At 40.0% G+C, this 23,077-nt stretch overlaps 1 protein-coding gene across 1 annotated transcript in view; it reads left to right on the top strand.

Annotated features, from left to right (window-relative positions):
• The first annotated feature begins 16,847 nt into the window (after positions 1-16,847).
• The window catches only part of LOC122646384 (protein transport protein SEC23-like), a 128,507-nt gene continuing 122,277 nt past the window's right edge, over positions 16,848-23,077 (top strand). The window contains exons 1-2 of the mRNA XM_043839934.1: positions 16,848-17,597; positions 17,704-17,877. Coding sequence (XP_043695869.1) covers positions 16,887-17,597; positions 17,704-17,877 — 885 coding nt within the window. The 5' untranslated portion in view covers positions 16,848-16,886. The remainder of the gene's footprint in view (positions 17,598-17,703; positions 17,878-23,077) is intronic.

Raw genomic sequence — 23,077 nt, 5'->3', positions numbered from 1 at the left:
GTAACAGAGATTTCTTTCATCGTGGAATTGTGCCTTGCAAGGGCGAGAGATCACTTTAGGACTTGAAGCAGAACACAGATTATTGTTTTTTTTTCTTTTCTTTATATATATATATATGTATGTATTTATATTTTGGTTTACAAAGTAGATATAAAAACATATATATATATAACAGTGGCTGGTTAGGGTAACGATTCATTTCTGACCTCTTAGTTCCATCTTACTCTGGTAATTAGTGGCGAGACGTATATCCGAACCTGGGGTAGTTCAGACACAATCCCCATGGTCGACGTAATCTCATCACAGATCCTTCTTTTCTAGATGGTTTCGAGAGGTTGGATCAGAATTGTTATGGGGAGGCCTAATCAAGGATTTTACTGACGATCTATCCCCTGTTAATATAGAATACCTTTCGTTTTGGGATAATCAAAGCTCCATTATTGGCATACTATCCTGGGCAGTGTATCATTTTTCTCGAGGCTACACATTTTTCTTTGATACACTACTTTAGATAGACATATCGTTTTCATCAATGGCCTATTGAGGGGCATTCGAGGGACTGATGGAACTTTTTCCCATGGCAGGTAAACTACCTTAAGAGGGATATACTGCTGTGAACATTACTTTCGGCCCCGACGGGTTGCTACATTAGTTTGTGGTGTACCCTAGTTATATATGGTCTAATTTCCTGTATGATGCCTGCAATAGGTAGGCTAATAGGACAGAACAAAGTCACCCTTGACAGAAACGATATACCTATAGTTTGCGGTTGTGAATTGTGGGTACGTGATTCTTTTGATATACCTGGAGAGTAGGTCACACGATCTCAGAGTAATCAAACTAGTGCACTTTTTGAGTAGCGGAGTACCCCACGACACACTAGTGAACACCCTCGTCGGTGATTCTAAACTCGTACAGTAAATATCAAGGGTTGTGGCTTCATCGTGAATTACCCATGACTACACATGGAGTCTAACGACTAACCACGGCGCTGTGTGCTCCCATGAAGTGTTGTGTGTACATGATAGTGGTGGCGAAAGCGGATATCATCCAATCTCAGAGTACTTAGTATGATGTGACCCACCTTCCTGGTGATAGAGGCACAACAGGGAGTACCCTCGTCGTTTGATTTCACTTCAAACACGATGCATGATGCAGTTAGTACAACAAAATGGGTTAGCCAAACATGTTATCAATCAAACAATGTAGTAGAGAGAGTATTCTTACGTTCAACGGTAGCATCTAGTATTGAAAGCTTGACCATTTATCCCCAATGAAGTCACCACTGTGAGGATCCATTCCCAAAACAGTGGGTTTCCCCGGCGCTTGGTTCAGAGGGTAGTTTTATGCTCCTCAGTTGGAGAGAGAAAGAATATGTCTTCTCAGGTATATGTGTCAATTTATCAGGGGATAGGGGTCATACAATTAAATGAAATGGAGTCGCCACCTAAGCTTAGGGCCTAGGACCCATTGGTGTAGCTCTGTAAAGGGCTACAGGACTTCGTTTGGTCTGGTCAAAGATTCACGATAAGTAGTTACAAGAGTGGGAAGGTGTTAGGCACCAACCTCACCTGGGTGAACCAGTCTTTCTACTAAATGCTTGTTTTCGAATATTCTCCCCTTTTAAATGTCCTATTCCCACATATATGGCTAAAATGATGCACAAACAGCTTAACCAAAATTAATCTAATTTACATTAACTATTGTACACCCCACGAGAATAATTTAAAAGTCTACATTGTTACGAAATTTAAGGTTCAATGAAGAAAATAAATACATGTATGCTTTAAACCAATATAATTATGCAAGACGAATTGTGTCCCCCTAGCTTAGGTAGAGGCAAAAGACTCGGGTGTCAGGCAGAGTAACGATTTACGGATGTCAGGTGCTAGGACCTCGGACAAAGTAACAGCGTCGAAAAGTTTCAGAACCTAGGCACTCGAGTGTTGGGCAGAGCAATGGCATATGGATATCGGGTGCTAGGCCCTCGGATAGAGTAACGGTGTTGGAAAGTTTTGGATTCTAGGCACTTGGGTGTCGGGCAAAGTAACGGCTTACGAATGTCAAGTGCTAAGACCTCAGACAGAGTAACGGTATCAGAAAGTTTTAAAATCTAGGCACTCGGGTGTCGGGCAGAGTAACGGCTCACGGATATCTCCTGGAGAATGGGTATTTGGACGTTGGATAGAAGGGCCAGGCTATGGGAAATTCCCAGAGCTCAGACAAAAAGTGGTCGGGGAAGGTGGATTCAGGTGACCCGGACTTCGGACAGAGGGACTAGGCTCGAAGGTTCAAAATCGGGTTGGGGAAAAGCCCCTAAACAAGCAAAACAGGAAAAAATAGAAAATGGAGCTCTGGGGTGCCCCCTCTCCCACAACTTGGAACTTGTTGAAATGAGGGTGGAGGGGGCTATTTATAGGAAAAATCATGCCTGGCAGTGCTGCCAGGGGTGCACTGCAGCGCCACGGGGGAGCAAAATTGAAAAAAAGGGGGTTTTGGGGAGAGCAGAGCAGCGTGCACAACACCGTATGGCAGTGATGAGCACATTTATGTGTGAAATCTTAGGGCATAAAGCATACATTTTACCACATTGGACAGAGTTACTCGATGCTTTCTTGTGCTTTTCAGGTTTTAGGTGAATTCTTGTGAAAATGGAGGAGATGATGCTAAGAAAATGTTTTTAAGTTGTTTAGAGGTGTTAATGGCTTGGATGCGTAGCCCATCGAGTCAGCTTCGTAACAGTTCAAACAACACTTGATTTCGAGTTGAAACGAAGAAGTTACGGCCGTTTCCATAACGAAGCGCAAAAATGGTCTGTAGGGGTTTATTTGTAATTATTGACAGTCGGACAGGGACAAAATGAACCGAAAGTTCAGATTCCAGGGGTCTTAACGCAATAACCAGAAGTTATATTTCCTGTACCCGAAAGATTCCATTTGGAGGGCTCTGGACAGTCCAACTTCAACTTGAGATATCTTGGGCTCCCGAACTCCAAATTGGACGAAATTTGGATTTATTTTGGGTGATTTTTCACAAGGAACACAATAGTGAGGCCTATATAAGCACCCCATGCTCCATGTTTTTTGAAGGATAGAATGGGTATTTTATTTATTCTTGAAGGAATCCTAGTCATCACCTTACTCTCTCTCTCCTCCAACTTCTCAAGGGCACTTCTAGAATTCTACTTGGGATAGATTTATATTTTCTCATCTATGGAAGGTTGAAAAATCAAAGATGCTTTGATTTTATTGCTTGGAGAAGATATCTACAAAGAAAAGAAAACACAAGTTAGAATTAGAAATTTACTTTTCTAAAAATAGAAAGTCTATGTAAACAATCTTCTCTTCTTCTTCTTTCTATTTTTTTCTTTTTTTTCTTAGGATTCAAGGCATTATAAAAGAGGAAGGAGAAGAGAATATTCTCTTTTCTTAGGGAATATTTCTCCTACACTTCCCTCTTCTCTCTTCTCCTCTCTTCCCCCTATAAATACCCCTTGCCCTTTGGGTTGTAACAAGTTAGTTTTTTAGTTCAATTTTTAGTTAGTTTCTAGTTCAATTTTAATTCAGTTTTTAGTGTAATTTTTAGTTCATTCACTTACTAAAATTTCTTTTCTTCTTCTCCTTCTAAATTGTGATTTTTGACTTTTCTAAGTTCTAGTTTGCTTTTTGATTTTCATTTAATGGTTGTAATAGGTTTAGTTTATGCTTTAATTTCAATTTAAGTATTCAATTGAGTTGTAATTTCTTAATTCTAGTTTAGGTTTTAAGCCTTCTAGTCTTAGTTCTTAAGTTGATGACAAGACTTGAAGATTTAGAAGAGGAGGCCATGGTAAGTTTATGCAAGTATTCAAGCTTTTCAATTACATTCATGCAAGCACATCCAGGTTTTACTATCTAAACTCTCAATCTCATTCTCCATCTCCTTTATCTCTCTCTATCTTCTTCTTCTTCTCCCTCTATTTATTTTATTTTTTTTATATGGTTGTGGTATGTGGATGCACTTTTATTCCCTTATTTCTTTTTATGTGATTATGGTGTGGCTGCGTTTTTGTTATTCCTTTCAATTTACGTTAGTTTGATAAGTTAGATGTTCATGTGTTAGGATGCCAATTTAATCCCTTAATGTTGTTAGACGCTTATGAGTTAGGATGCATTAATTTTCATTAGTTTAATTAGTTTAATTTAACACTTTAATTTGGTTCACTTTGCATTACTTTTAAGTTAGCTAAATAGAGTGGCATATATCTCCTCGTGTTCGACCCGTAGCTACAATTGACCCGTACGCTTGCGGTAATTTTTAAACTCAAACAAGTTTTTGGCGCCGTTGCCGGGAAGATTACTGACCACTTTATTTTTTTGATTTTGAAGTAATTCGAAGTGCTTTAGTTTCTTCTCTTTCTCCTCTTTCTTTAAAAAATAAAAAAAATAAAAAAAATTTTGAAAACTTCTTCTTGTTTCTCTTCTGTTTCAAATAGTGTGCGCCCAATCTAAAGTCCTTCATATGCCCAAACCCAGCCAATCTTGGTGTCCCTTGATTTATTGGGTGGTTTGGATTGGCATGTGACTTATCTTTGGAGGTGACCACTCTTGATAACAGGAAAGCGACATAGTGAGAGCGTTGGAAACATAAATGTATAGTAGTCCTCCACCCTACATCAGAATCCATTTGGAGTCACCCGTAGGTGGCTTGTGAAGACTATACGGGTTCCCTTGCTGTCAACTTATATGGCAACCTTACAGCATTGGAACCATTGTTTCAATTTCTGAGGGATAGATGCACTATCTACCTTGGGCTCCCTCTTGTTTTTAGTATTTTTTTTTTCTAGTCTTTTATTTTTCTTTAAATTTTTTTTTATGGGAGACCTCAATTTGAGATAGGTGGTTAATTTAGAATAATGAGAGATACACTTCCATATAAGACTTTGGGGCAAAGATGGACCTATGCTAAGGCAACCATGATTTTGGAGGAAATATTTAAACTCGTTAGGAAAGCCAAAAGTAGTGAGATAGAGAACAATTTTGCACCACCCCAGTACAATTTTGCTCCCCAACCCAACTATGGGCTTTCGGGAAATTTTGATTGGTCACATCCCAAGACTATCCATGTTATGGAAGGATGCCCTAATCTTTTTGGGGGTAGCAATGGTGATGAGAATGTGAGTCCTCAATTTCAATACAATTCTTTTGGCACTTACAATCACGGGTGGAGTGATCATCCCTATTTCTCGTGGGATCAATGGAATAACCAAGCTGGACCACCCAATTTCCAATATCATGGTCAGTTTGGTCCTCCAATGCCCAACCCTCCATTAAATCTCAATGGGCCACCTCTCCTTGAACCATCCCACCAAACCCCTGAATTTCAGAACATGGGTGAGGAGGCCAGACTGAGTGAGCTTGAGAGGAACATAGCCCTTCTCACAACAAACCATAATACCATGGAGAAGCAACTCTCTCAACTGATCACCATGTTACAGGAGGAGGAAATGGGTACATTACCTAGTCAGCCTGAACCTAGTCTATGTTACCAGATTCATGTTTAGAATGAACCACCCCATCCCCAATTTAATGATATTGAAAGTCCACCACCCCAGTTTGAGGTTAATGAGAGTCATTCCCAACAAGCTGCTTTTCATGATGATTTATTTGTTGAGATTGAGTCTCCTCAAGATATTAGTGAAGCGAGATTTGATGAGCTACTTGGGGAAGTCCAACTTTTTCCTGAAATTTCTGATTTTAGTGAGCCTAGTGTTTTTATTGATTTAGAATCAAATTTTTATGATAACATAGAAACCCAGGAAATTCGATATCCCTCTCTCTCTTTGGAAAACTTAGATAATTGTCATTTTGAGGATTCCATTGTCTCACATGTTGATTTGTCCAAATCTCCTAGGTTTGACGATTTTATTGAGGAGGATAATGTTAATCATAATGCCTTTCAAGCATATTTCCATGATCCTTATTTGGCAAACCAAGTTATGCAAAGAGTGAATAGTTGTATTGCTAGGATTGATTTGAGTAAACCTCTAATTTTTTATGATTATTTAGATGAGGTTATTCATAACCCTTTTTATACTTATTGTGATCCGTTTTTGGTTGGTTTTTCAAAGAATGATAGGTGTTCTACATTACAAATGGGAGAGAAGGGAAGGATTTATGGCCTGAGTTTTATTGCCTTCATTTTTCACTGTCCCATGAGGACAAATTTTTTTATTGGATATTTCTCAGTTGTCCTTAACTTTCGTATTATTTCTCGCTTTACTAAAATTCATGGTCGAGTGTTTTCTAGTTCTGAAGCTATTTCTCCATTTACTGGCCATGGATTGAGATTTCTATTGCTGCTCCTAGCACTTTGTGGAGAGCTCATGACTCTTCATGATCCTCTTTGTTGATTATATCTGGTAAGCCCCTTCATCTCCTCCCTTGTCCTTATTTTTTTTCTTTTATGCATGCATTGAGGACACTGCATGAATTAAGTGTGGGGGGGACGTTGGGCTTAATTGGTGAATTTTGATTGTGGCAATAGTTTGGTTTTGTGCATATATCTCTTTGATTGCAAAATGAGAGAGAGAGAGGGAATTAGGTGTCCTAGCATGCGAAATAATAAAAAATCCCTTTTCAAGGACGGTAGTTGGTTTGTATCCTGTGATGGGGATTGAGTTTGAAAATATGAGCGTTATTTCATTTGATGGCTAGATTCCTCTATGTGTTTTATGGACCCTTTGATCTTTTGGCTAGTAGTTGAGACCAATTTGTTTGTGGCAAGGCAAGGCATGAAAGTGGAAGTGAAAAAAAAAAAAAAAAAAAAAGGAACAGAAAAAAAAGTGGAATTCCTTGGGACTAGACAGGGCACTGTGCCTCATGAAGCAGGGTGACTTGATCGAAATTCCTTGGAAGGAAACTCAAAAAAAACTCTTGCATCAATGTCTCAAAGTCTCTATGGATATATGCAAAAAGCGAAGCTACCAAGTATTTGGGTGTCTGGTGTATGCTCCACCATGTCATTCAGAGAACAGTAGTGGAGTAGAAATAGAGTTTGTAGTTGAGAAAAAAAAAACTTTTGTTTTAATGCTTGAAAAAAAAAAAGAAAGTATGGTCAACAATACTCAATGCCTAAGTCTTTGGTTCCATCGATGTTATGGGGGGGTTTACTTAAAGGTGAGTATTGTTCAGAAAATATGAGGAGATCCCTTGAACTTGATGCATGCTTGTTACTTGAATTGATGTGGGGTGATAAAATTCAAGTGTGGGGGAACCTTTGGCTCCTGATATTTAGTTGAGCACTTTTTGGGATTATGTGCATTGTCCTACTTATGCCATGATTAAAATTTGCAGCATTCATTTACAATTGAATTTTGGGTGTATATTCACTGCAAACATCCACGAGACACAACTCGTCCACTAGGGGTAACCTAGGGGTTTAAAGGCTTGTTGCACATGCTAAGTGTAACTGTGATTCCTACGAAAGTGAGTTAGAATTATTTGCATTCTAGGTTAGTTTTTCTTTTGCTTTACTTGAGGACAAGTAACGTTCAAGTGTGGGGTAATCTGATGAGCACATTTATGTGTGAAATCTTAGGGCATAAAGCATACATTTTACCACATTGGACAGAGTTACTCGGTGCTTTCTTGTGCTTTTCAGGTTTTAGGTGAATTCTTGTGAAAATGAAGGAGATGATGCTAAGGAAATGTTTTTAAGTTGTTTAGAGGTGTTAATGGCTTGGATGCGTAGCCCATCGAGTCAGCTTCGCAACGATTCAAATGACACTTGATTCCGAGTTGAAACGAAGAAGTTACGACCGTTTCCATAACGAAGCGCGAAAATGGTCTATAGGGATTTATTTGTAATTATTGACAGTCGGACAGGGACAAAATGAACCGAAAGTTCAGATTTCAGGGGTCTTAACGCAATAACCAGAAGTTATATTTCCTGTACCCGAAAGATTCCATTTGGATGGCTCTGGACAGTCCAACTTCAACTTGAGATATCTTGGGCTCCCGAACTCCAAATTGGACGAAATTTGGATTTATTTTGGGTGATTTTTCACAAGGAACACAATAGTGAGGCCTATATAAGCACCCCATGCTCCATGTTTTTTGAAGGACAGAATGGGTATTTTATTTATTCTTGAAGGAATCCTAGTCATCACCTTACTCTCTCTCTCCTCCAACTTCTCAAGGGCACTTCTAGAATTCTACTTGGGATAGATTTATATTTTCTCATCTATGGAAGGTTGAAAAATCAAAGATGCTTTGATTTTATTGCTTGGAGAAGATATCTACAAAGAAAAGAAAACACAAGTTAGAATTAGAAATTTACTTTTCTAAAAATAGAAAGTCTATATAAACAATCTTCTCTTCTTCTTCTTTCTATTTTTTTCTTTTTGTTCTTAGGATTCAAGGCATTGTAAAAGAGGAAGGAGAAGAGAATATTCTCTTTTCTTAGGGAATATTTCTCCTACACTTCCCTCTTCTCTCTTCTCTTCTCTTCCCCCTATAAATACCCCTTGCCCTTTGGGTTGTAACAAGTTAGTTTTTTAGTTCAATTTTTAGTTAGTTTCTAGTTCAATTTTAATTCAGTTTTTAGTGTAATTTTTAGTTCATTCACTTACTAAAATTTCTTTTCTTCTTCTCCTTCTAAGTTGTGATTTTTGGCTTTTCTAAGTTCTAGTTTGCTTTTTTATTTTCATTTAATGGTTGTAATAGGTTTAGTTTATGCTTTAATTTCAATTTAAGTATTCAATTGGGTTGTAATTTCTTAATTCTAGTTTAGGTTTTAAGCCTTCTAGTCTAAGTTCTTAAGTTGATGACAAGACTTGAAGATTTAGAAGAGGAGGCCATGGTAAGTTTATGCAAGTATTCAAGCTTTTCAATTACATTAATGAAGCACATCCAGGTTTTACTATCTAAACTCTCAATCTCATTCTCACTCTCCTTTATCTCTCTCTATCTTCTTCTTCTTCTCCCTCTATTTCTTTTATTTTTTTTATATGGTTGTGGTATGTGGATGCATTTTTATTCCCTTATTTCTTTTTATGTGATTATGAAGTGTGGCTGCGTTTTTGTTATTCCTTTCAATTTACGTTAGTTTGATAGGTTAGATGTTCATGTGTTAGGACGCCAATTTAATCCCTTAATTTTGTTAGATGCTTATGAGTTAGGATGCATTAATTTTCATTAGTTTAATTAGTTTAATTTAACACTTTAATTTGGTTCACTTTGCATTACTTTTAAGTTAGTTAAATAGAGTGGCATATATCTCCTCGTGTTCGACCCATAGCTACGATTGATCCGTACGCTTGCGGTAATTTTTAAACTCAAACAGGTAGCACCGCTTAACATGCGCAACACCGCACAGCACGCGCAGGGCTGCTTGTCAAACCCTGCTCCTGACTGGTTGGATTTTTTATTGAAGGGCAGGAACCCCTGTCCAGGCAACCAGGATCACTGTGGATCATCACTCCACTCAATGAGATCAATGAGAATACTTTGAACAGGTTTCCCTATATACCTGTCAGAAGATGGATAGTAGACCCCTGCAACTGTGCAGCTCACAGCTTGATATATGGTTTGGATCCCAGGTAATTTCTCTCCTCTTTATAATGGTGGGACACACCTCTGAGGAAGTGTGTAAAATCCCCTATGTGGCATGTGGGGACAAAGCCCTGACCAAGGGTCAAACCCCTGTGCAAGCCCTATTGAATTTCAGCTTGCTGGAATTCTCTAGGCGACGGCACTAGGCGATGCAGCAAGGCCCAGTGACATCACCCAGTGGCTGTTTCTGTATATTTTATTCGTGGGGACCACTCCATATGGACATGGGAACCCTCCACTGATAGAGGGAAGCCTGAGGGACCACCTCATACCCTTGGTTCACTGTGGACCCCACTAGTGAGCCCAGAATCAGTCAGAATCAGTTTAAAAACTGATTTTTAAAAAGAGGCCTTAACAGGCAAACATGCCTAAGTGAAGGGGGGGTCTATAAATAGGAGGGGTCTGAGCTCATTTAGAGCCCTTGGCATATCTGAAATCCGTGGGAGTGGAGAGGAAAGAAAGGAGAACAGAAGGAGAAAAGAAGAGAGGAAGAAGAAGGAAGGGGAAAGAAGGAGGGAAGCTTGGCTGCCACCCATCTCAGCTGGAATCGAGATTCTTCAGACCATTTTAGGTATAAAAATACCCCTATATGCCTATCCCCATTGTTTCTCTGCATTTGATATGATTCTGCTTCCTGGGCAGCCCTCAACAACTGGGGTTAGCCTAGAACTGCTCCAGATCTCCCATGCAGACCTTATGCATGGAAGATCTGTGATTTTAATATAAATTTAATGGGCTATTATGCTGTTCCTTGGGCCGAAATCTGGCTGTGCACAGCTGCACTGCCCAGAATTAAGGGTGTCAATTTGGGACCGGGATCGAAACCGAGAACCGTCCCAACACCGTCCCGTTAAAACCCGGTACCGGACCGTTCCATTAGTAAATGGGATGGTACTGGTATCTGATTTTGGTACCGAATGATAAATGGGACGGCATGGTTCTGGGACGGGATTCCCAACGGTACTAGTACCGAAATACCAATTAGGTACCGGATGGTACTGAAACTACTAGTACCGTTTAAAAAGAAAGAGTATATAAGATCTTTGTTTTTAAAAAAAAAAAGAAAGGGTATAAGAATTACGACTCATTAGGGTTTCACTAATTGCCTTTTGAATACGAAGAGGAACAACAGGTCAACAGCCGTAGCTTGAAGTCTCTCCTCACAGAACCTACTATAGTGCTACTCCCTCCTCCCTCCTCCCTCGACCAACTACATCTACCAGGTTCTTCTTTTTTGCACTTTGTACCATACTACCATGTGACATGTGTGATAAATAGAGTTTTGTTTGGGAAAATCAAAGAGGAAACACAACGGGACTCTTCCATTTTGTAGGACTTCTCTAGATTTAAAAAAATGAGAAGCTTATTACATATGATCTTAGGGAGTTTAAAGAAGTAAAACTATGATTTCATAATTTAAGTTGTTTTATAAAAAACAGTAGACAATTTAGATTTCATGATAGTGAAAAAATTCCACAACACTAATAAACCCGCCTTGCTAGAAACAATTAAACTTCTTCTTCCTTTTTCTACAGTGCCTAGAACCGTTTAAGAACCGGTACCGTCCCGTCCCGCTAGTAATCGGGATTGGGATCTAGGTTTGGTCCCATTAACTAAATGGGATGGTACTGGGATTGGCACTTTTAGTACCGGTACCGGTACCGTCCTGTCCCAAATACCAGGAACCGTCCCAATTGACACCCTCATCCAGAATCCCTCCTGGTTGATTGATTGAAGCCCCGGGTGCAAGCTAGGGTTGCACAGACCTAACCCTAGGTAATCACAGCCATGAAACCCAGTTTTGCATCCATTTCCATCCCTACATGTGGCTGGAATCGAATTCCAAGTGTTGAGAAAACCTTGTGATACTATTCACTGGGCTGTCTGGGTAGCCTCTGGCAGCCTGATGGTGGACCTGATGGATGATCCATTTGGATCAAGAGGTAGGTCACCCCAGGGGCTACCTGATCCCCCAAACATGCAGAGGATCAGGATTGGGCATAACCTGAAAAGCGCAGCCTTGGAATCTTAGCCCATTGTCGATTTGCAGCCTCTGGGCGATGCAGACATTGCCCAGAGCCAACGCCCAGTGAATGGAAAGTTGCTGTATTGCTGATCTAACTTGGGGGACCTCACCCAATGGCCTTTGGACACTGTGGAAGGTTGGGAAATGACCAAAAAGCCCTTCCCCACATCTGTTTGTGATCAAGAAATGCTTTGGAACCCAAGTGGGCCCCGCAAGTGAAGAAACCCTGCTATGCTTGGTCCTACAGCACAGGCAAGCTGTGGACAGCACTGTGGACTTGATCTGACCTAGGGTCAGGTACAACCATTGAAATGACTATTTTACCCTTTGTGCCACTAACACTGGTTGAGGCACCGGGACATGAGCCTAAGGCCCAGTGCAAGGCCCAGTGATCCCAAATGAGTACCAACCAAGTACCAGGTCAACCCAGCAAGATAAGGTTAACCCTAGGAGTACCAGTGATAGGCTGAAACCCTAATATAAAAACTTTTGATTTACATCAGGGAATTGATCCCGCGCTCGAGGACAACAATCAGACTGTTGTTGGAACTGAGTTTGCTAATGAGTATCTAGAACCCAACTCAGGTGAGTGAATAATATTATCATTCATGTATGTGTAATTATGACATGATGCCGGCTAATATGAATTGAAATTATAAATGCTGTGTTACTTACTTCTATTTCAAGTTACTCAAATCTCTGCATAATGACTATCTGTTGATCAACACTGTGAATTCTTATATGATGATTGTGATTGTTAGACTAGATGCCGTAGTCGGCTTGAAAATGAGGCCCGTGGTAGCCCGTAGTATGGGATGCGGTTGACACCACCTAACTCATACGATGCCATATAGACATGGGGCTAGAGTTTCATCACCCGTGCTACACACCCTTGCCAATAGGGGTTTAGGTGTTGGATGCCTGTGGGGGCGACCATCAGAAAATGAGAAAAGAAAAAAAAAAGAAATGAATGAAAGAACACCGGAATGGTGATATTAAGCTATATGTCGGGTTATAAGCCAGAAAAGAAAAGAAATGGATTATCCCATGGGTTAATCACAGAGGGCTGGTAGGGCTGACCTTGGTGACTGATGCGGGAGCTGACTGGTACTCTTCGACAACTCAATGGGTGTATCGCGGGAAGGGGTTAGAAGCCCACACCAAGGATACATGTATTGCGGATTATAGTAGCACTAACCTGACTTAGTCGTATTGTTAGGTGGCTAATAATAAACTGGACTTGCATATCATGTAGGATCATATGAACTGTGAATTGTGATTGCATGTGCATGCATGATGATGTTATTGCTCACGAGCTTAGTGGGGCTCACACTCTGTTGTACAATGTAATCTTAGATGATTTTGCAGATCGATGCAAGTGTGGCATGGAGGCTTATCTCGAGGAGGAGAATCCTGGTTATTATGATGATGTTGGTGTGGACCCCGACGGAGGCCATACAGATCTGCATACCTACTCAGTGGTCGTGGATGAAGACCATTGAGGAGTGCTTCTGATGTTTTGTTGTGGGAACTCCTTTTTGTTTTTCTAGGAGTTTTTCCCATTCTGACTGTGGATCAGTTGTAGTTTTTTTTTACTTCTTTTTGGGGTTGAGTATGCTCACCCTGTATATATCTATGTATGTAGTTCTGTACTTATCAGTTTGGTTTCTTTGTTTGTGGGTGGTGGGAAATGTACAAACTAGCTTATGTATATATTATCATTAATTCCCCGTATCGCTATGCTGCCTTTTATTATTGAAATTGTAGTTTATCTGCAGCACTCTGGTCTTACTTATGGTAATGAGATGAATGTGGTTCCGTGAATGTAAGTACAGCTTCTAGATCTGTGGGATTTGGTGGATTGTCGTTATGCAATTCGGGTCACCTACCCAATCCTCCTTGGGGGTGGTTTGGGTTGTGACACTGCTACTGTGTGTGGGGCTACTGTGCAGCACTGCGGCCATGTTCGGGGTTGCTGCGTGCGGGGTTGTTGCGTGTCGAATGTTGGGTGCGATTTTTGAGGTAAAATGGGGTGGTGTTTTTTTTTAATGGGTTTCCTAAGGGCATTGCCAGTCTGTCTCATCCGGTTGTCATCATCGCTGGGGGTGGTGACAAAATTCAGCGTTACAATTAGAATGGGTTTTCACCGCCTACCTGAGATATTCAGTAGAAAGAGATGGCAGTAATCCCAGTCGGCCAGCTTTTCCCCAGACCTTTTCTCTCCAACACCTCAAATCTCCAAGCGTCACTCCCTTCAGCCAAGTTCTCTAAGTCTTCTCTATTTTCTCTTCCTTTTCTCCCAAGTATAATCAAAATCTGGTTTGAGTTAGAAATGAATTTTAAGGCTAAGTCTTGGTTGTATAGGTAAGGCTACTAAGGTTTGTTTGGTTTGAGCCATATCAAAATTAGTTTGGTGAATTAGATTCTCTTAGCTATTTAAAAGGTAATTAGCCCAATAAGGACTTATAGATAAGTCCTGGGAATGGTATCCTGCAATGTAAATGAGAGCCCGACCGAGATGGCATGCGAACAGCTCAACCCAGTCAGGGTATGTGGGTCCTACAGGGAGAAAATTGTATTTCAGTTGATACGACCCCAAACAATATAATAGTTTATATAAGGTTAATAAGGGGTTCCTTACCTACTATCTAACTTATGAGATTGACAAGTTTTGCATATGCTCCACCCAACATTTCTCGCATGCAAAACTTATATGTGAGATTCCATCCGGTTCCTCAAGCCTAGTGATAGCTACATCCATTTATTCTTTGGAATCCGCTATTGGTGAACCAGAGGATTGATCCAAATCCTCAACAGTTAGGGCTCACAACATAGAGGCATACGCAGATGCTGAACATAGACCTGGAATCATACAAGTTTAATTAGACTTGGTTTAGAGGTGGGTTTTACAAATGCTCCTAAGGTCTCACATCTTTTGTTTGCCTATGATACCTTTATTTTTTGTCATGCTAATGCTAAGGATTTGCTTACTATTGAAGTTGTCCTTGATTTATTTTCTGATATTTATGGACAAGAAGAGAATTTATCTAGAAGTGGGATTTATTTCAGTAGGAATGTTTCTGTTGTAGATAAATGACATCTTAGTTCCCTTATTAGTATTAAAGAGATGTCTACTAATTCATTATACCTGGGAACTAATCTTTTTCATTCTAGATCGAAGTCTAAGGAGCTTGGTAGAATTATAAATAAAATGAAGTATAAGCTTTCATGTTGGAAATCTAATCAGCTTTCTTTTGCAGGGCGGAATATCCTTATTCAATCTGTTCTTGCATCTACTCCAGCTTATACCATGTCTTCTTTTCTTTTCCTCCTCAAAGTCTGTAAGGCAATTGATTCCATTTGTCTTAATTTCTGGAATGGTTCGACGAACTACTCTAAGAAAATGTGTTATATAGCTTGGGACAAAGTTTGCTCTCCTATCTCTTCTGGAGGTCTTGGCCTTCGTAAGACTGAGATTCATAACAAGTCCCTTATCCTTAAGTTGGGGTGGAGATTGCTGAATAGCAATAATGATCTGTGACCTAGAATTCTCAAAGCTAAATATTTTTCCTCTCATTCAATCTTTGATCCTAAGGTTATTGCTAAAAAAGGATCGTGGACGTGGAATGGTCTTGCTCATATCATCCCATATTTTCAAGCTATGGTCTTTTGGAATATTGGTAATGGAGTTGAGTCTTTCTTTTGGACAGACTCATGGATACCAAAACATTCCCAGGTTTGGGATTAACCACTTGTCTAATGGTTGTGATTCTAAGACTTCTATTAGTTCTTTTATTCATGACTCTCAATGGAATGTTTCTTTTCTTAGTTTATATTTACCTACCCCATTTTTTCAATCAATTTTGTCTATTCCTATCTCATAGGGCAATGATAGGTGGCGGTGCATTATTGCAAAGGATGGGAAATTCTCTACTAAACTTACTGCTAAATTTTTACATCCACCTAGATTCTCTTCTATGTCTCGACAGCAATCATCTTGGTGGCGTTATCTTTGGATGCTTCCTATACACCCTAAGTTAAAAAGTGTTTTTTTGGCGTGCCTTAAATGCAGGAGTTTCAGTCAAAGCGATCATCTCGAAATGGATACCGATTGATCCGAATTGTGTTTTATGTGGATCTCGTGTGGAATTCTATTGGCACCTTTTTTCTATCATGTGAATGGGTTAAGCGGATTTGGGCTGCGGCCCTTTGGGATTGAGAACAGAATTCTTCTTTGCTTCCTCTTTGAATAATCTCTGCATTTCTCTTTTGAATGCCAAGCAATTGGATAAACAATCTCTATTTTTTTTTTTTTTTTTGTGTTGGTTATCACTTGTTATTTTTATATGGTGTCTTCGGAACAAAGTTGTTAATGGAGTAGTCAAGCATGATTCTCTCTGGGTTCAAAATGTTTCTAGATAGCTTTCAAACTTATTTAAATATCTATCCTCCTACCCCTATTATTCCCAATGATGTAACTATTACTCATGATATTACTATGTCTTGGAATGCAAAATTACTTGTCGTACACTTTCTTGTTTTGGTTTGCGCAGCATCTACTGACCTAGTTTTAAAAAGATCAAGATGGAGTTATTGTTTATTGGTAGAAGGACGCATACTTTTTGTGTCTGCAGGTTTTTCACATACAAGTCACCTTTTGGAAGCTACTGTGACAAGAATAAAGCAGGGTCTTGGGCAAGCCTCTCAATTAGATTTGAGGATCAAAGAAGTTTGGAGTGATTGCAAGGATGAAGATCATTTACTTCCATCACCGAACGCAACACCGTGGCCTTGGCTTCTTATTCCTAAAGTCATTCGTATGATGACTAATTCAATCGGAATTTTGTTCAAATTTTTGATCGACTCTAACCTCTTAACCAATTTACATTACTTTGCTGTTGCGGCCTTGAGAAAACAATGTTTTTTTTTTTTTTTTTTTTTGTGATTCATGGAAATGATGTATCCATGACTTTCTAATGAATATTTTTATTTCTTATTATCCAAAAAAAAGACCTTATCTTTTTTTTTTTGATAAAAAAATAAATAGTAGCTCTAGTTCAAATCCAACAATGACATAAATGAAAAATTTTACACAAATTGCACATGGGCCAGGGAAGCTCAAAACTTTATGGAGGGATTGGGCTTAAGCTCTCCGAAGCCCAATCCATATTTCACGAGAAAACCCAGTAACCATAACTCTTAGTTCAACAAGCTCGTCACTCTCAGAAGACAGAACTCAGAACAATCTCTCTGTGTGTGTGCGTTTAATGGCAGAATTTCTAGACCTGGAAGCCCAAGACGGCGTTCGGATGCCATGGAACGTCTTCCCAGGAACGAAACAAGAATCCACACAGTGCGTCGTCCCAGTCTCTGCGATCTATACACCCTTAAAGCTCTTCCCCAACATGCCTATCTTACCTTATTCTCCCCTTCGTTGCCGCACTTGCAGATCGATTCTCAACCCTTTCTGCATCGTCGATTACGTCGCGAAGATCTGGATATGCCCTTTCTGCTTCCAACGCAACCATTTCCCTCCTCACTACGCTTCGATCACCGAAGACAATCTTCCAGCGGAGCTCTTCGCTCAGTACACCACGATTGAGTATGAAACACCGACTGAAAAAGCCGCTTTTCCTCCTGTTTTCCTCTTCGTCATCGACACTTGCATTATCGAAGAAGAGTTGGTGTACTTAAAGAATGCTCTATCTCAGGCCATTGATCTCCTACCGGATAATTCGCTTGTTGGGTTCGTTACGTTTGGGACTTATGTTCATGTTCATGAACTTGGTTTCGGATCGATTCCTAAGACTTATGTTTTTAAGGGGTCAAAGGAGATATCGAAGGATCAGATTCTTGAGCATATGAATTTCTTTGCAAAGAGGCCAGGCGTGATCGCGGGTGTCAGGGATGGGCTTTCTGCAGAAAGTATTGGTCGCTTTCTGGTGCCTGCTTCGGAGTGTGAATTTGCCTTGAATTCGGTAATTTCCTGTGAATGTTATGAGTTTATTGAAAGAAGTTGATCAACCGTAGGGATTGTGAAGTTTTGTATGGTTTACGGTTTGGATGAACTGGGATTTTTATTAGGTCCTGGAGGAGCTTCAGAAAGATCCTTGGCCGGTGCCAGCTGATCAGAGGGCGACCAGGTCCACTAGCACGGCATTAAGTGTGGCTGCGAGTTTGTTAGGTGCTTGTGTTCCTGGTTCTGGAGCTAGAATTATAGCATTAATTGGTGGACCATCGACGGAAGGTCCGGGTGCTGTAAGTTGCACTGAATTATCATGGCTATGGTTTGAGTTTTCTTACATGATTTTACAGTCCTATGAATTCGACCAAAACTTTGCAGTCATATGAACTCAATTTCTAAATTGCAGTTTTCTGTCTCCCTTGATATTCATATTAGTTTACGAATGTGTCACACCCCGGCCAGGTGCTTAAGGGCCAGGAGAGACTGGATGTCTCTGAAATCCAACCAATCCCCCTAGGATCGCAAGTGCAGTACCCTATTTACAATCATTATCTCACAAATATTGGAATCAGAGGCAGCGGAAACAATTTAAATAATAGAGGTAACATCATTAGTAAGAGAAGTTTAAGTGATATTTCATATATATAAAGGATAAAGCTTGTGATACAACTATATAGTTTTCAAAAGTACTACAAAGTAAGAGTCTACAAGAAACTATACTATTACTATATAAAGTGTTTATAAAGTATAAAAGAGTGGGGAGGTAGCCTGGACTGTCAGGCCGAGATTAGGAGAATGCGCAATCATCATGTGTGCACGAAACATCGTGCACTTCAAACTCCAGCGTCGCAAATCCAACATTAGAAGTAACTAAATCACCTGAAAAATAAGGATATCCACAGAGGTGAGCTCTTCACTGAGCCCAGTAAGGGAATACATACATACAAACGCAGTAAATTCATAATGCATGACCTAATCTTGTATGCTCCTAATACAGATGCTAAGTCTCATGAGGTTTAAGTATTACTGGTGGTAGATGCTAACCTCGGTCCTGGAACTAACCCTTCGGTCACCCGAGCGAAACCATTCTACCACGGTGGGGACCCGCCAGTTCCGGAACTAACACATCGGACCCCGATAGACCCCCAAAGACCAACCCTGTCTGTTTATTCCCACAGCGGAGTACACATGCTAACATGGGACAGAAGATGGCATCCCGGAACTAACACATCGGACCTACCACGGGTTGTCCAACACCTCTCCCCCTGTTGGTAAGGGGCATAGAACTGGGTAATGAATAACAACCTAGCCCAGTGCAATCTATTCATGATGATACAAGTATGATCAGCTGAATTAGAGTACTGAATTCCACCATCAACAATTCACAATAATAATAACATCAATGCAATGCAATGCAATATGCTAATGTGTAGCCTAAATCATATGCATTCTAATACATCAAAACACAAGCTAAGAAACTATATGCATCAGAGTAGTTTCAATGATGCATGATATGGCATTCAACATAACAACAAATTAAGATGACAAACACGCCTAAATTAAGTTCAAAGTTCCCTTACCTGAGATAGTCGATAAACCTAGTTAGATAGAAACCCAAAAGCCCAAGTAATCTTCACCAAAAATGGAGTAAAACAGTCCTAAATAAACATCAAAACATCATATATCAGTGAGGGCAATAGTCTAGGTCAAACCCTAAGGAATCAGTCCAACAATCACATAAAAAGGGGCAGCCGAATGCAGACTTCCAGTGAGCCGGTCGACAGCTCCTGGGCTTGCAACAGCATCCGGCTCAATGGCCGAAATTGGGGTTTTTGCTCAATTAGCATGGATCTTGACATGCATGTGGTCAATTTCAGGTTTTCACCTAATTTTAAGGTGGGTCAATATGAAATTGTTGTTTAATTTTAAAAACCATTATTAATTTGGGGGTTTTACCAAATAAACCCAAATAGATTGCTTTAGGGTTTATCGTTAGGTCAATAGAAGCAGAAATTAGGTTCATTAGGGGGGACAGCCTAAGGTTTCAGGTGCAATTGAACAACAATTAACCCTAAACAGTCTAATATAAGAAGAATTTTATTAATAAAGCTTGTTTCTCTAAGCTTTAATGACTGCCATGGGGTTAGGACTGAAATTAGAGAGAATTTAGGGAAGATAGAGATGGGAACAGCAAGGATTTTTCAAGGCTTACCTGGATTCAGTGTACAGCAGTCTTGAATTGTGCCACAAGGACTCCAATTGAACACCAAGGCTTCAATTCCAAGTAGAGAACCAAAACCCTAACATAAGGTACTCTTCTCCCTTCTATTTCTTCTCTTTTCTCCTTTCTTCCTCTATTTTCTCCAAACTTCTCAAGGCTGGAATCGATTCTGGTTCCAAAGTCCTTAGATTAATGAATAGTGAAGCTTGGTTATATTTATAGTGGTTAAGTTATTTCAGGGCTGTTTGAAATGCCCTTACAGACGAGTCATGAGATTAGTCGGAATATCTTAATCGAGACAGCCCAACACTTAGAGACTAACTTGGGCAATGAACCAGAACCTGAGACCACACAGGTCCCAAAAAGTTCAAATTTCGTCCTCGAAATTGATGCACCTGGTAATCCGAACAGTTGAGGTTACTTCAACTGTATCATGACTTACACTCTTAAGTCGTTTCCTATTTTGTGTACCGAACAATCTATTGGTTGATGGTTTTTTGTTGACCGGTTTCGGGTCAGACAATATTCTAAACTGACCAAAGACACTACTCTCATATCTAAACTCTCCTATTCTTTCTCTAAGTACAAAAGAATAAACAATAGGGGGGTCTTAGAGTATCTAAGGTAACTTGGGAACAATCCATTACAAGGTTCAGTCACCATAACGACAAAGTATCTAAACCTAAAAATACAAGGAAAATATTCTCATTCTTATTATTATTATTATTGTCGTCATTATTTTCGTTCTTCTTATTCTTTAGTGTTCATTCCTCTTCTTCTTTTATTTAAATTCCATTCTGTTCATGATATTTTCATATAACTCGATTATTGTATTTTTATCTATATTTCCGAGGTTTGGGTTATAGTGTATAAGTCTGTATAATTCTTGCTTATAGGGTTTTCCATTATGAAGACTTCCACTTCTGGTTATGCAATACCTCACTCAACTGTAGGATGAATTGGAATATTGATGGGATCCCTGGTGTTCACTCCCAAACGGAGGGGACATTCGGTGACCTATTACTCCACTCATACCTATTATTGAGCAAAGTTTTGCCACATCCTTCAGTTCCAGCTTCTCTCTGTTCTCAGTTATTATTTGGCTTTTATTGCATTATATTTTAAGTGAAGGAATTCAATTATTTTAAGAAGAGCTTGTAATGTAGCCTAGGTGAAATAACTTCCACTTAGGACCAGGTTCTGTCTAAGGGTTGGCCGAATGGGCAGATTAGGGTTATTAGGGCAAAATTTAGGGTTAGGGCGAAGTAATGACAATGGGGTTTATAGGGTTTTAAAAGGCAGGTTTCAGAGGTCTATAAAGATATTAGGGTTTGGAGAAGTTTTGAATTTCTGCAATTTTGGGCAGAATCGGGTCACAGGCTTTAGGGTTTAATGGAGTGAAGAGATGAAGGGGTTAGAGTGGGAATTATGGGCTAGGGCTGAGGTCGAGTGTGGGGAATGATGTAGGGAAGGTGGACTGAGAATAGGGTTTGAAGGTGATGGTTAGATCTAGAATTATAATGGAGTCCTAGTTGAAGTAGGAGTTGCAGGTTTAATGGGGTTGAGGGTTGAATGGATAAATTGCAGGGTTAATGTGCAGGAGCAGCAACAACTTGAAGATTGAAGAAGAAGAAGAACCTCCTGATCTGCGAGATGCAAGGAGTCGCTGGATTTCTCCAACCCTAGCCCTTGATATAACTCACAATGGGTCTTGATATGACACACAAGATAGAGAAGCAGCAGCAGTCAAGGCGGCAGCAGCAAGAAGAAACAAAATTTCAAACATAATAGGTGGGGGAGGCTCCCACGATTCTACTATTTATAATAATAAAGGGGGGCCAAAAGGCCTTACAAATAATCAATCTAAAGCAATCCTAATCAGATTAGGAGTGGGAATTCCTAATCTGAATCCTAATCACAAACATAAAACATAATAGACTTATACTCTAAATAGGAGTATAAGCTTAAACAAATAAAATAAAAAAAACACCTATCCCTCTAAAATCGTGGAGGGAGAACTTGAGAAAATAAATATAAACAGATTGTTTTAACCCTATCATAAGAAAAGTAAAAAGGCTCCAACGAAAATCAAAGAACAGCCAATTAAATCATGGTTTCGGCTTTTGCATCAACTCTCCCCGACTTAGAAACATTCATCTCCGATGAATGGGTGAAATCCATGCAACACTCTGGCAACTTGGGGCTAAGCTTGTTGACTTCATGAATGGGAGTTCACGTACCATGCTTGGGTGAAGAAACTCGTCCACGAACCTTGTGATGAGGAGGAGGAAGTAACATGTGGGCAGCAGCTTCAACACTTCCCTGGCAGAATTCTGTTGAAGTTATAACAATGGGAATATGGTCTTCAAGTCGTGGGGCCTTCTCTTCGAAGAACCAAGGGGGCATCACAAAATCAATGTGTTCAACTTCCATAGGGTCTTCAATATTTATAACCTTCTCATTCGGCCCCACCTCTTCAAGAACAGCAACTTGCTTGATACTGTCTCCCTGTGACATGTTCCCAATTACCTTGTCACAATCAACCGCATCATCCATGAGAACTGGAGCAATTGTATGGACACCTTGATCACCACCATCTAGATCTTCAAGGTGACGGTCTAAGTCTTCATCACTATCAGGGGGTAGTGCATATATGCCATGCTCATCGTGCTCTTCAGAGGTTTCCTTTGCCTTGGCAGCCACATTAACAGGTCTATGCTTTTGTGGGCAATCTTTGGCATAGTGCCCAAGTTCATTGCAATGGAAACACTTGTGGGGTTCATTGCTGTCCATGGGAACTTTACCTTTATGATCAGCACGTGGAGGACGGGAAGAACTACCAGCAGAGTAGCCTGATCGAGTAGGACCAGCAGTAGAATTTCTAGTTCGATTGTGACTAGTGGTAGTAGACTTGAATGCTGAAAAAGTTTTGACAATACCCTCAGTGGAAGAATCAAATCCTCTATTCCCAACCAATAATTCTTCAGCCTTCAATGCCTTCTCAAAACAGTCCTTGATGTCCAGAACATCAACAACTCCAATAGCTTTAATAATATCAGATCTCAATCCCAACCGGAATCGGGACAACATCTGAGTAGCACTTTCTATTGTGTCAGTGCGAGATGAGAGAGAGTCAAACTTTTGCGTGTACTCGGGTACAGTCATGTTCCCTTGACGAAGGGAGTTGAATTGATCTTGCATCTGAGCAGTGTAGTGTCTTGGTAGGTACTTCTCTTTCAAATCATACTTCATATCCTCCCAGTTGGTAGGTG

The sequence above is a fragment of the Telopea speciosissima genome, chromosome 11 (genome assembly GCF_018873765.1).
Source record: "Telopea speciosissima isolate NSW1024214 ecotype Mountain lineage chromosome 11, Tspe_v1, whole genome shotgun sequence".
In the NCBI taxonomy this organism is placed as follows: Eukaryota; Viridiplantae; Streptophyta; class Magnoliopsida; order Proteales; family Proteaceae; genus Telopea; species Telopea speciosissima.
Note: the sequence above shows the minus strand (reverse complement) of the source record. Positions and strands in the feature narration are given on the sequence as shown.